The sequence below is a fragment of the Mytilus californianus genome, unplaced genomic scaffold, assembly GCF_021869535.1.
Source record: "Mytilus californianus isolate M0D057914Y unplaced genomic scaffold, xbMytCali1.0.p SCAF_2, whole genome shotgun sequence".
NCBI classification, from domain to species: domain Eukaryota; kingdom Metazoa; phylum Mollusca; class Bivalvia; order Mytilida; family Mytilidae; genus Mytilus; species Mytilus californianus.
In genome coordinates, this window is record NW_026262668.1 from 71,786,086 (window position 1) to 71,800,585 (window position 14,500).

General features: G+C 32.1%; 1 protein-coding gene across 1 annotated transcript in view; it reads right to left on the reverse strand.

The window, feature by feature from the left end:
- Nucleotides 1-4,034: 4,034 nt before the first annotated feature.
- The window catches only part of LOC127728028 (DNA (cytosine-5)-methyltransferase PliMCI-like), a 53,826-nt gene continuing 43,360 nt past the window's right edge, over nucleotides 4,035-14,500 (reverse strand). The window contains exons 37-38 of the mRNA XM_052235184.1: nucleotides 6,749-6,865; nucleotides 4,035-5,603 (exon numbers count right to left, since the gene is read on the reverse strand). Coding sequence (XP_052091144.1) covers nucleotides 5,421-5,603; nucleotides 6,749-6,865 — 300 coding nt within the window. The 3' untranslated portion in view covers nucleotides 4,035-5,420. The remainder of the gene's footprint in view (nucleotides 5,604-6,748; nucleotides 6,866-14,500) is intronic.

A 14,500-nucleotide genomic window follows, 5' to 3' on the forward strand; every position in this document is an offset into this window, starting at 1 on the left:
CATTTTTCTTAATGTTACGATTCAGCCACATTTCTATTAGAAGAGTTTTTTAATTCAGGTAAATTAATGAGTGATAGATTTCTCTTCTAAGAACAAATTAAAAGGTCTTAGTGAATAAACTACACAGAGAACAATAGCTATTGTATTTATTCAATGGGACAATAGAACTGACAAAAGTTTATTGGGAAAGAAATGATACTTTTCCACAGATTCACTTGAAAGTTACCTGTCAATTTAAACTTTTGCAAGTTCTTTTGTCCCATCTAATGAATAATACATTAGCTATTGTTCTCTGTGGAGTTTATTCAATGGGACCTTTAAATTTCTTCTAAGAGAAATCCATCATTCACCGATTAATTTACCCAATAAAAAATTTAACTTTCAATGATGAAAATACATGTACCAATACTAAATAAGGACACACAAAACTGCATGTGATGTTGTATTTTTTCAATATCGATAATACATTTTCAATTTGTTCAATATTAACACCGATTCAAAAATTAAAAGTTGATTTCTGATAAAATTTTTAATATTTTACCTATTGATTTTTTTTTTTGGTGTGTTTGACAAATAAAAACTTGAAAATGATGATGTTTAAATTAAGGCCTTCATATAAGTATTCTTTAACTGAACAACCACAAAAAAAACATGCAAATATAATTGGAACAATACTAAATATTTTGTCAAAATAAACTTTTTATTTTTAAATCAGTGTTTCTATTGAACAGATTGAAATATATTATTGATTTTGAATAAATACAACATCACATGCAGTTTTTTTAGTTTAAACATGTATTTCAATCAACTAAGAAGATAATTTTTTGGTCAGGAAAATTAATCAATGAATGATAGATTTCTCCTAGAAGAAATTTAAAGGTCCCAGTGAATAAACTACAGAGAACAATAGCTATTTTATCTCTTCAATAGCACAATAGAACAGACAAAAGTTTAAAGACCTTGACCAAGAGAAGATGACTCTGTGGAAATGTTACATTTGGTTCACAATAAATACCTTGAACAAGAGGAGATGACTGTGGAAAAGTTTCATTTGGTTCGCAATAAAGAAACTAGAGGCTCTCAAGAGCCTGTGTCGCTCACCTGTATTTACTTATGCTTTGGAAATCATGTAAAATAAGGTTAAAATCATAATTAATAGTATTAGATATTAGATATTATAATGATATCTAAGATAATAACAAATAAACTGTTATCACAGAGATATGTCTCGCCTTTTTGTAATTTTGATAATGCAAATGTTGAAATTAAAATAGCAATACTTTAACATGTAAGTTATGTAAATATTCAAAGTCGATGAACCAAGACTGAAGGTACATGGCTAAACAATCTCAATGGAATGAGATGTGCCAATGCTAATACAACTGCATACCAAATACCATCGACTTATTATAAGTCGTTCCCTTTAAACAAACCTAAACACAACATTAACTTGTAAACTATGTAAAAGTTTCAAAGTCAATGAACCATGATCAGGGATGGGGCTATATAATCTCTATGGAAATGATACTTGCAAATGCCAATACATTTGCATACCAAATATCATTGACTTAACATTAGCAGTTTATCTTAAACTGATCTTATCACAAACTAATACATGTAAACTAAGCAAAAGTTTCAAAGTCAATAGACCATGACTGAGGGGGCGGGGCCAAATATTCTCCATGGAAATGAGATGTGCTAATGCTTATACAACTGCATACCAATTAACATTGGCCTACCACTAATGGTTCCCCTTGAACTGACCTAATCACAAACTAATACATGTTAACTTAGCAAAATTTTCAAAGTCTATAGACCTTGACTGAAGGGATGGGGCCAAATAATCTCCATAGTAATGAGATGTGCCAATGCTAATACAACTGCATACCAAATATCATTGACCTACCACTAGTGGTTCACCATGAACTAGACCTAATCACAAACTAATACATTGTTGAGGCAGCTGCTGCCGCCACCGCCATCGACGCCGGAAACAGCATACCTGTCTCGCTTTTTGACTCCGTCAAAGCGAGACAAAAACTGTAAAATTACTAACTCAGGGGCAACAACCCAACAACGGGTTGTCGGATTCTTCTGAAAATTTCAGGGCAGATAAATCTAAATCTGATGAACATTTTTGCTACCGGTCAGATTTGCTCTAAATGCTTTAGTTTCAGAGATATAAACCAAAAACTGCATTTTACCCCTATGTTCTATTTTTAACCAAGTCGGCCATGATGGTTGGAAGTCAGGGTTGTTGGACAAATTTTTTAAACTAAATACCCTAATAATAATTATGGCCAAGTATGGTTAAATTTGTCTCAGTAGTTTCAGAGGAGAAGATTTTTGTAAAAGATTACAAAAATTTACGAAAATTGTTAAAAATTGACTATAAAGGGCAATAACTCCTAAATGGGTCGACTGAACATTATTGCTGTTTACAGTTTATCTCTATCTATAATAATATTCAAGATAATAACCAAAAAAACTGCAAAATTACCAATTCAGGGGCAGCAACCCAACAACAGGTTGTCAGATTTGTCTGAAAATTTCAGGGCAGATAGATCTTGATCTGATAATCAGTTTTACCATATGTCAGATTTACTCTAAATGCTTTGGTTTCAGAGATATAAGCCAAAACCTACATTTTAATCCTATGTTCTATTTTTAGCCATGGCAGCCATCTTGGTTGGTTGGCGGGGTCATCGGACACATTTTTTAAACTAGATACCCTAATGATGATTGTGGCCAAGTTTGGTTAAATTTGGCCCAGTGGTTTCAAAGGAGAAGATTTTTGTAAAAAGCTAACGACGACAGACGATCGATGCCAAGTGATGAGAAAAGCTCACTTGGCCCTTTGGGCCAGGTGAGCTAAAAATGAGCTGAAATTATGCCATTTTGCTTGTTGATTTCCAATTAGTGTTATACACTTATAGAACCCTATTGAAAATGCTTATTTGGGCAATCCTTGGAAAAATATCAATTTATAGGTGCATTTACGGCTTGTTCCCATAACTTAAGTAATATTTTTTATGTTTCATATGTTTAACCACAATTGTAAATATTTAATATTATTCCTAAATAAATTTTACCGTTAACCTTTTATCCAATTGCAACCAAAGGTGGCTCATTTGTAAAGGACCTTCCTTTCAATATCCTGCCAAGTTTTGTTGAAATTGGACCAATAGTTTAAGATAAAGATGATAAAAAAATTTTTAAGGGTTCTGCGGAACCCAGTGTCTCGCCTACTTTTGCTGTTGTCTATGTTTTCAGTGAGATAGGTAATGCACATAATAGATTTACAGTTTATGAATCTAATAAATGATTTAAAAACTTTAACTGCAGACTGTATGTAATGTTAACTGGAAGAAAAACGAAGTCCATTTATAAGTAATATACAGAAAAACAGAAATAAAATTTTACATACTAGCTTTTGATCATAAACAAGCTTCTGTCCAAGTTTGGTAGAAATCCAGGATACTTTAAGAAATTTTTATTAAAATTTCAAAAACTTTAACCACAGAGTGAATATTTGTGGACGTCGCCGACAGAATGTAGGATCACTATGTCTCGCTTTTGCGACAAAAGTCGAAGGCTGGACAACAATGAATTTCCATAGTTTCAATGCCACAATTGTTGCTATGTTGCAACTTGATCAATAGTAAACAAGTTCTAAGAAAAACTTAAAAGTTAACCAATGAACCAAGCAAGTGGGTCAAGGTCAGATAAACCCTGCAAGAACATATACACCTTACAATAATTCTATACACCAAATATAATTGACCTATTGCTTAAAGTTCCTGAAATACTGACTTGACCCTGAAAACATAACCTTGATCACTGATCCATGTTATGAGGTCAAGATCAGGTGAACCCTGCCTGATGGACTTTGTTAATGATAATGTGAGGTGAAATTTGTAGTATTCTGGCCTGATTGAAAAAAAAATCAACATCTTATGGGCAATTTTAGCCCTTTGAGAATCATCTCCTTTTACCTTTTGGTTCTGGTAAGCCAAGTGCTATAGAAAAACAAGTTTGTTATGAATAAATATTTAATGTTCAATAATGATTTTCACATGAATTTTTAATCTATATATACAATTTCCTTGAAAAAAGTAAAACATTGCATTTCTTTTACTGAGATTTCATTTATACAATTTAGTCAGCATAACTGTAGCTTATATTTAGTCCTTTAATAAACATCTGCATGCTGCTACATTTAACAACTATTTGTATACATCGTGAATGTATCATACAATATATTGATAATTTTGATTGATAGATTGTTGCTTGTTTAATATCCAGTAACTCGATCCTTTTGAATTTCAAATCTACTGTATGGTTATTCAGAAATTCAATTGTTTTCTTATTACTATAAATTCAGAAATTATTTCGAGGTTTTTATTATAGCGAAAAATACGACAGGGTCATAATCGCAATAATTTAAACTCACATTTTGAAATTTTTTATATGAATTTAACAGGATTTTTCTCAATATTGCAAAAATTGAAATCGCATTTGAGTCTAAAATGAAAAAATCGCAATAATAAATGCACGCAATAATTTCTGAATTTACAGTACTCGGTATATTGTATTGCAATGAATGTAAAATAGAACTTTGACATATCAAGGTTCAACTGTAACTGATAATACTCTTTAATTTCTTAATTAATTTTATATTCATATTAGAACTGTTCTCACATAATTTTTAAGTACAAGCAAAATTACACATTTACTAAATTAAGGATACAAGAACTTTTAGAATAAAACTAAAGGTAAATGTAACTAAAATTATTGGTTTCTTTATCTTGTCATTAAACTTTTTCAACTATTTCATAATCAGCAATGAATTCATGTTGATGGTACATTGAAGGTTATAATAATTTAAGAAAGCAATATGAATTTAATACATTATTTCAATAAATTTGTGACAAAAATTGGTATATGAATCTTTACTGAAAAGAGATGACTTGTACAGCACTAATTATTTTGGCACCTACATAACATTCACATATATTCTTAAATAACACACGAATCAATTTAAACATACAATGTATAATAATAAAAATATTGTATACAAATAGAAATATTGTACATAATCTTTGAATGCTCTTCGCGAAAAGTTTCATAAACAATGATGTTTTAAAAATTTCAAATAACTTAATTATATTTATAGCATCAAGGTAAAATTTAATACAATATATTTTGAAATTGCCTCAATTCTATTTCCTAACATACTTTCAGCAACTATCACCTCCATCTTTCATAATCCAATCTTGAATACTAATCTTTTGGATTTGCTTTCAATATTCAGGTAATGATAAGATCACTGCATATCAATGATAAGATCCATATTTCCATACACAATTCACATGATTCATATCAATATCTATCCCATAATTTCACACATCCAACCGATATTAACATTTAGATGAACCAGCTTTGACGGGTGATTCTTCAATTTTAGATTCAACTTCCATCCCTTCTTCTTTCACACTTTCTTCCTCTTCTTGTTTTGGCTCTTTCTGTGCTTTCCATTCAAGACTTTTCTTTAATTCTAAACCAATAGCCCTTCCCATTGGAGGTGGCACTGCATTTCCAACCTATTTATATATTAAAACAGTTTTAATTAGAACAATACATACACTGTCTGCCAAAAAATTGCACAAATGCCAACGCTTTTTTAAATCCTTCAGTAATATATTTGAAAATTATCCTCAAATTAGGATCAATTTTATCCATAAGTATATTTAAGTATAACTAAATTAAACTAATTAAGTGACAGGGATATCAAGATTAACAGTGATTAAGTCTACTTGACTTCACTCCTTAGACAGACACATCTAAATAAATAGAATTTAGGATGTACAAATACATAAATCAGATTGGTGGTTTTCTCGTTTGAATTGTTTAATATTTTGTCATGTCTAGGTTTTTTTATAGCTGATTATACAGTATGAGTTGTGCTCATTTTTGAATACTGTACAGTGACCTTTAGTGGCATACATCCACATCATTTGGAATCAGATGGATAGTTGTCTCATTGGCAATCATACCACATCTTATTCTATAAAGCATATTTGATATCACATTTTAATCAGACATGGAGTGCCTGTCTATATGCACCTTGTTAAAGAATCCCTCAAGCAATCATTAAAAGGATAAATAACTAACCTATTGCAATTGCAAAGTTTCTTTTCTTCCAGTGGCAGTCTACTCTTATTGCCTTTTGTCATAGTTTATACACTTTGCAACTTATTTATCTGTTTGTTTCAATTGTTTTCATCAAGAATATCATTGAAATATTTGACACTGGAAAAATACCAAATTTTTTCTGCAATTCCCATCTCCCTCCAATTTTCGCATAACCCAAAAAGGTCCTTCCTTTTATAGATAAATAAAAACTGCATAAAAAATTTTGAAATTGGTTGATGCCATCTTGACATAACACAACATAGAAGTGCTGAGGGATAGATTAGGTGATTATTATGGGGTTCCACCGACTAGTTGGCAGGGCCTTACAAGTTTTGGCTCATTTCAGCAGTGATAACATCATTCTGATGTCCACCAATTGTCATTGTTTACCAATGGTAAAATCTCTGATAAAAGGCTGCCTTCAATTATTTCTTAAAATAAATTCTGCTGTATAATCTTCTCAGCAAAAAGATAAGTTATTGCAGTTTTTTCTAATTAAATTAAAACTTTACTGTCTTACGGCAAAAAGAGTAAATATCATTGTTTAAAATACCTGTCTATGTCGGTCTAGTATGGTTCCAAAGAATCTGTATGTGTCAGGAAATCCCTGAGATCTTGCACATTCTCGCACACTTACAACTCTGTGCTGTTCTGGATGTAACACACGACCCTGAAGATATATTCATACTGATAATTTAAAATGGGACATTGAACCAACCCCTGATGAACCTTTTTAAGTGGACACATTGGATATGTAGGGTCATTATGATAAAACACATAAAAAGTAGATTCAATTAAAAAGCTTATGTTATAAGTCTCTAAAAATAATGTTGATAATACTCAATAAATTACATACACACAGCCAATGGAAACAAAAAGTCAAAATGCTTTCAAAGTATTTAGTAATATATTTAAATAGCCATTTTCAAATTGTGAGAGAAAGTTTCGCATTCGTTTTTCCTTGAGAATGATTATAGATCACTTGGTTGTTATTTACTAGAGAATACTGTGCAGATAATTCACATTTCTGAATTTCCTGAAAGGACATATTCTATTTTGTGCTGTTACATCACTCTCCCAAGATAGGGGAGGTTTGAGTGCTCACATATATGTTAAACCCTGTTCCAATGGGGAACCTATAACCCAATTGTTGTTAATTACTGTAATGTTCTATTAAATAAGAAAAAATGCATTGGTCATATCAGCAATAATCCTAAAGTTTGTAAAACAATCATATGTATTTTTTTTTCAAAATATGTGGGTTTAAGGTTTTCTGAGCCCAATATGTCATGTCCTTAGAGTGTCATTGTGATTGAAAAAAATTGCCATTTCAAATTGCTCTTAATATGTATTGATAACAATTTTTCCTGTTCACATGTCTTTACAAAATTTATTTTCTAGCCAGTTTCATGCAAGAAATGTAGTTTGTAAAACTTCTTCACAAAAATGTATGGAATAGTATTTACAGTACTTTCAAATAATAAAAATGTGAAAGAGATGAATTAATTACTTTTCTAATTCACTTTGTAATATTTTCGTTCATTTTTTTTTGTACCACTTTATATATTTTTTTCATTTTTTACCACTTTTCAATCAGTAACTATTATTAAACTATCTGATATTTTTTTGTAGTTCATTATTTTCATATTTAAACACTTATTAATCAGATTTAATCTATCCAATCAGCTGTGAAATTGGTGAGTATCACTATTCATTAATTGACAAAATATACTAGTCAAATAATCAAATTATGACCCAAGCTTAATTAACAAGCAAACAATGCTTCCCACCCATGACTCAACATGTAAGACAGACTGACACAAATCTCTCACGTTCATCTTTGTCAAAGTCATCTCTATGTCAGAACTGGAGCAAATCATTTCACAAATAAATATATAAAAACACAATGTTTAAACTGACTGATATCAAAAACCAATTAAGATATTTCAACATTAAATTCAACTGCAATAATTCATAATGGACAGATATCAATCCACTTTAGCTTTGGTGGACTTTGAACAGATGGAGCTTGATGGCTATTCTTCTGGATATGAATCAACACCATCTGACACAGAATCATCCACACCATCACAGAATTTACATAAGGCCAATCAGATACCAGTCAAAAGGGATCCAGTAAAAATCAAAGAAAAGATGTGTTACAGAAATACTCAAGCTCTTACAGAAAACTTGAAGATCATTTCATCAATACCAGAACTTTGTGATGTTACATTTGAAGTTGGTACAGAAAAGGTGAAAGTTCATGGTGTCAAAGCAATCCTTGGCACACGTAGCAGAGTACTCTATAATCTCATCTTAAAGAAGCAGAAGGAAGCTGAATTTCAGAGTAATGTTAACAAAAAAGACAAGAAAAAGAAAAACGCTGTGAAATCCAACAAAGTTACAATAGTTGTGAAGAAGTATGAACCAGAGGACTTTAGAAAGATCATACAGTTCATACACAGTGGTTCTGTAGATATTAATTGTACATGTCTAGCTGGACTTTTATGTGGTGCCTCACAATTTGGTTTGGATGACCTTGAAAGAGCATGCTGGGATTTTGTCAGAAATTTAATTAAATCTGAGAATATTTCAAAACTGATTCCTTCAGCTAAAAGATACAGCCACCACAAGACTGGACAAAGACTTATAGAGAAGATATTCAGCTGTACACAGCAAAGTGTTGATCTATTACTTTAAGAAATACAGCATTAATTGTTATGTTTCAAACCTAGTGCTATAATGTAACTTATTCTATAAATGTCATGCAAATTTGACAAAATAAATGTTATAAAATATCAAATGTCATTTTTGTTCTTATGTTTAAGGTCAAAATTATCGTAATGGAATGAGAAACGAAGAAATCAGGAATTGTTAGAACAGATACATCAGAATCCATACATGTGTTCAACACCTCTCTACCCAGCTCGCAATTTCATTTTAATTTAATCAAGAGCTGTTTTAAAAAAAATGACAGGCATTGAAACCAAAATGACCATATTAGAACTTGGGTAAGTCTAAGTCACCTAAAGCAAACTCAGTGGGAAATCTAGTGACAAAATATTACCTCCCCTGACTCAGTGATCTCCCCAGGATTTTTTTAAGGCGCAAAATTCAAGGGCGCATAACTCTTTTTTAGAGTGAACGTTTGTAATCTGAAGCAATAAGTCATAAATCATGACATGCAATATGAATTATAAATCTTTGTGTTATGTGTTTAATAATGCAGAGTATTAATGAATTACAAGAATATATATATGAAATAAATTGATTTTAAACACAAAAGTTATTTATATTCAGTCAATTAAAGAAGTCAAAATATAAATATTCATCTCTACTCTCTGCTCCTTCTAGGGATATTGTTTCAAGATAGTGTTATTTTGTTGGACAGTCTGTTCCTCAACTTTGTCTTTATCCTCTTCAGGGTTAAAAATTAAACCCCAACTCACAATAACTTTTGCTTATACCCCCTTTAACATTTCTAAGCCATGAAAACTCAGTCAGCCACTTGTCATTGAAACCAGAAACATGGTGCTTGCTTTTATCAATTGCTAAAACTTGAGCTTGGTTGGGATTAGGAGAAGCAATGAAATCTGCTTATACTGACAGTGTAGACGGAGGTGTATTCCCCTTTTCATTAGAAGTCATTGGTCTGAAAAAAACTTCTACTTCCATCATCTACCTTTTGCTTATAATTCACCCCTTTGTTATTTGCAGAGAACATGTTCATTCAGAATTAATAAAATCGAATATGGTTAAGATATTTGGTATACAACTTTTTAAAAACAATTTTTTTTTATAAATGAACAGCTGACCAGTTTCCTTAGTTTCACATTACGCTTCCATGCGTATTATTGTTTAATCCTATTTTGGCAGATAGATATAAACAAAACTTTACAAATTCTTTAAAGTTAAAACCATTGAAATTATTTACCAGTGACATTATACAGAAGCTGCGGCGATTCTGTACCCGTGTTGATTGTCACATATTTCCCGACGCACGGATTCACGATCGATGTTCAATGATCATTTTATTTCTAAAAATATGACAGTTTCAGACGAATTTACCTTGCAAGCAACATTTTTACACTTTCTATAAAAGTAAATCACTCCTCGTTATCTTTAATCAAACTTTATTTTAATTTTTTCAACTACTGATACTTTCATTCATAGTTTTCATCGTAATTATCTTTAGCAATGTGTATTCAAATTTATCATGTGTATTCAACACGTTCATTGGTCGTGTTTAAATAGATTCTTCTTCTCGACCAATGAAAAAATTTGTTATATAAATGGTCAAGTGATCACACACACGATGCGTAAATACAATGTATTTGCGATCTATTTCTTCAATTTCTGCACTGAAGTTTTAAAATTTTTTAATTTTCTTCAAAAAATATCTATCTTCTTGATGATCATTTATGCTATTACCTGATAAGGCTGAGATAAGCGTGGCTCAGGTAAAACTAATTATCAGTTATTGCTTAACACTGACCGACCCATCAGCGGTGATCAGTAACTTGACAATTTTAACCAACATTTATCATGAAAATGTGAAAATTAACACGCTGCGGGATCAAGTATTAAGGGACAGCGGCCAATTAAGACGCTGCGGGATCTACAAAAATATTATGAAGGGGCTGCGGTACCGCAACGTCATATCGGCCTGGGGAGAACACTGGCCTGTAAATACTGAAAACTAGATCTTCTCAATGTTTGTCCCATTTTAGCAAGGACGCTATCAATTATGTATTCACAGGAAAACGTTCTGGTAAAAATAGAAATAAGTTGAAATAAAACCAAAACTTCCATTCAATGTTCCCTCCTTAAGTAGCAAAGGACAAGTACAGCAGGCTATAGAAGCTTGATGTAAAATTGGTTTAAAATATTGCTATGCGAATAAGTTCCTGGACTACCAACTTTAATTTATTTTTCTACTGGCTGTATACCTTTCTGGAACATGCTAATTATCCATATATATATATATACAGCTAGATCAGAGAAAGTCGGGGAAAAAATTCCAAAGGAATCGATTGATATGCAGCAAAGATTGGCACTTTTGAAATTAAGTTACTAAGCAAATTCAAACAGACCTTATCTCGATGTAAACATTGAATGTGAATAGATCGAGAAGACCGCAAATACATGTACAAAAATCGAGACCTTTTTTAAAATTGTATAAAAAATAGTAGAAAGATACCAACTTTATAAAAATAGTAATCTTTAATTTCTTAACCTGCACAGACAGACTTTTAGATTTTTATATTCACGAAAAGACAGTATTTCTCTATTAAATGTACATGTGACAAGAGCAGACCGGTGTGCTCGATAACTTAGGTGTGAAAAAATAAGTATACTTTAGGAACTTGTAACATGCTAAGAACTTTGTGGAACACTCCGAAAATTGGTGACCCGAAAGATCATTAGATTTTGTATGTTCATGATTTTTTCCAATTTTTCTCCCCAATATGCAGCAAAGATTGGCAATTTTTAAATTTCAGTTTCACAAGCTTCTAATGCAATTATCTCGATAAATACTGAACATAAAACATCGTGTATTTGCATGTATATTTCTAATAACACAGTTTAACAAATAATTTCTTTAAAATGAACAATTATCATTTGGAAATAACTTTTGATCAGTATCGTCACCGGCATTGTTTTATTATTGACTTTCTAGACTCTATCATAAGAGTGAATTTTCTTTTGTTTTCGTTCACTGGATATCCCACTGAACTGTTTCCCTGTGCGATGATGTTTCAATACCTTACAAAAGGCTGTCAAAATAACAGTAAACCATTTTTATCAACATTTCTTAATATCACTGTTTTTAGCACTTAAGGATACTAAATCCAGAAAGGCATAATTGAAAATGATAAAATCCACTCTTGACCATTATTTTGTCATGAAAGACAACATATTAAATGGAGAAACAAGAAACAATATATCACAATTTGACATCTTAAGTTATTGCATAAATAGCTGGTGATGCCCACCATTCTACCCCAAATCAGTAACTAGATTTCCATCAATAAACCCAATTAAAAATCTATATATTTGGTGTAGAGGGAATACATATGGTAATTTTTATTTTAGAGGTAAGTTGTCCAGTATACTGGCTATAAACTCTGAAATACTGTGGATTTATTACTTTTGTGGGATACCAATATTCGGGAATTTCAAGGGTTAAAGTTATCCACGGTTTTCAAATGTTCAACGAAGTAGAAATTTTCTATAGGGTTGTATGCAGACTTTGACAAAACCATGAAATCAAATATCCTCGAAAATACAATTTTCCCTCAGTCCATGAAAATAAATGAACAAATGTGAATTTTTTAATCAATTTATTAATTCCCCATAAAATATATGTAACACTTCAAAATGTGTGTATTTTGCCAAAAGTGTCCATAAAGCCCCAAATCGCTCAAATGTGTCCGATAATTGTTATTCGTCAAAACGTGTCCGCTTTAAAACTTTTAGCGCTATTATGTCCTCAGTGACATCAATAACATTTACGGCAATTCAATAAAAGAAGACACGATTGTAGGTGTTGGGTTTCGATTGGATTCTAAAAAAAAGATTAAAGTCGCTATCAAAGGACTTCCCCACATTGTCATTGGAGAAATAAAATAAGTGTAAGAAAAAAAAATTGTATCAGAAATAAAAATTGAATCATAATTTCATGTCAATATGCACATCTACATAGTATGTCCTTATTATCTACACAGTTTCATGAAATTCTGTTGTGTGGTTTGAGAGGAGTTGCGATGACAAAAGGTTGCAGTAGTATATTGGGCAAATAAGTTCAAAGGGGCGTAACTCCTGGAAAAAAAATTGAATCGTAATTTCCTGTCTATATGCACATCTACGTAGAATGTCCTTATTATCTGAAAAGGTTTCATGAAATTCTGTTGTGTGGTTTGAGAGGAGTTGCGATGACAAAAGGTTGCAGTAGTATATTGGGCAAATAAGTTCAAAGGGGCGTAACTCCTGGAAAAAAAATTGAATCGTAATTTTCTGTCGATATGCACATCTACATAGTATGTCCTTATTATCTGAAAAGGTTTCATGAAATTCTGTTGTGTGGTTTGAGAGGAGTTACGATGACAAAAGGTTGCAGTAGTATATTGGGCAAATAAGTTCAAAGGGGCGTAACTCCTGGAAAAAATATTGAATCGTAATTTCCTGTCGATATGCACATCTACGTAGTATGTCCTTATTATCTGAAACGGTTTCATGAAATTCTGTTGTGTGGTTTGAGAGGAGTTGCGATGACAAAAGGTTGCAGTAGTATATTGGGCAAATAAGTTCAAAGGGGCGTAACTCCTGGAAAAAAAACTGAATCGTAATTTCCTGTCGATATGCACATCTACGTAGTATGTCCTTATTATCTGAAAAGGTTTCATGAAATTCTGCTGTGTGGTTTGAGAGGAGTTGCGATGACAAAAGGTTGCAGTAGTATATTGGGCAAATAAGTTCAAAAGGGCGCAACTTCTGGAAAAAAAATTGAATCGTAATTTCCTGTCGATATGCACATCTACGTAGTATGTCCTTATTATCTGAAAAGGTTTCATGAAATTCTGTTGTGTGGTTTGAGAGGAGTTGCGATGACAAAAGGTTGCAGTAGTATATTGGGCAAATAAGTTCAAAGGGGCGTAACTCCTGGAAAAAAAATTGAATTGTAATTTCCTGTCCATATGCACATCTACGTAGTATGTCCTTATTATCTGAAAAGGTTTAATGAAATTCTGTTGTGTGGCTTGAGAGGAGTTGCGATGACAAACTGTTGCAGTAGTACATTAAATTAACTAAGTTCAAAGGGGCTTAACTCCTAGAAAAAGAATTGAATCGTAATTTCCTATCGATATGCACAACTACATAGTATGTCCTTATCATCTAAAAAGGTTTCGTGAAATTCTGTTGTGTGGTTTGAGAGGAGTTGCGATGACAAGAAACAGGACTGACGGACGGACGGGTCAAAAACATTATACCCTCCGCAACTCATGTAGAGTTTATAATAAAGGCACTCTTCCTACACGAGGTTTTGGATTTAACATCCCCATTCTGACTGGACGTGGCTGCGTACTTTTACATCCCACACAGCCAAACAAATGCCCCACTTTGGGAAGGGTTTTACTGTCGGTTGGAAGAAGTGACCAGATTTCTATTCTGTAGTCACACTTGGGAGTATGACGTTTGGGCGTTCTAAAAAAAAATGGACACGATTGGGCGTTCTTAAAAAGGATAGGTTTTGGCTCCCTTTAGCACCTACACGTTTTGCAGTTCAGTGACGTCATATAAACAC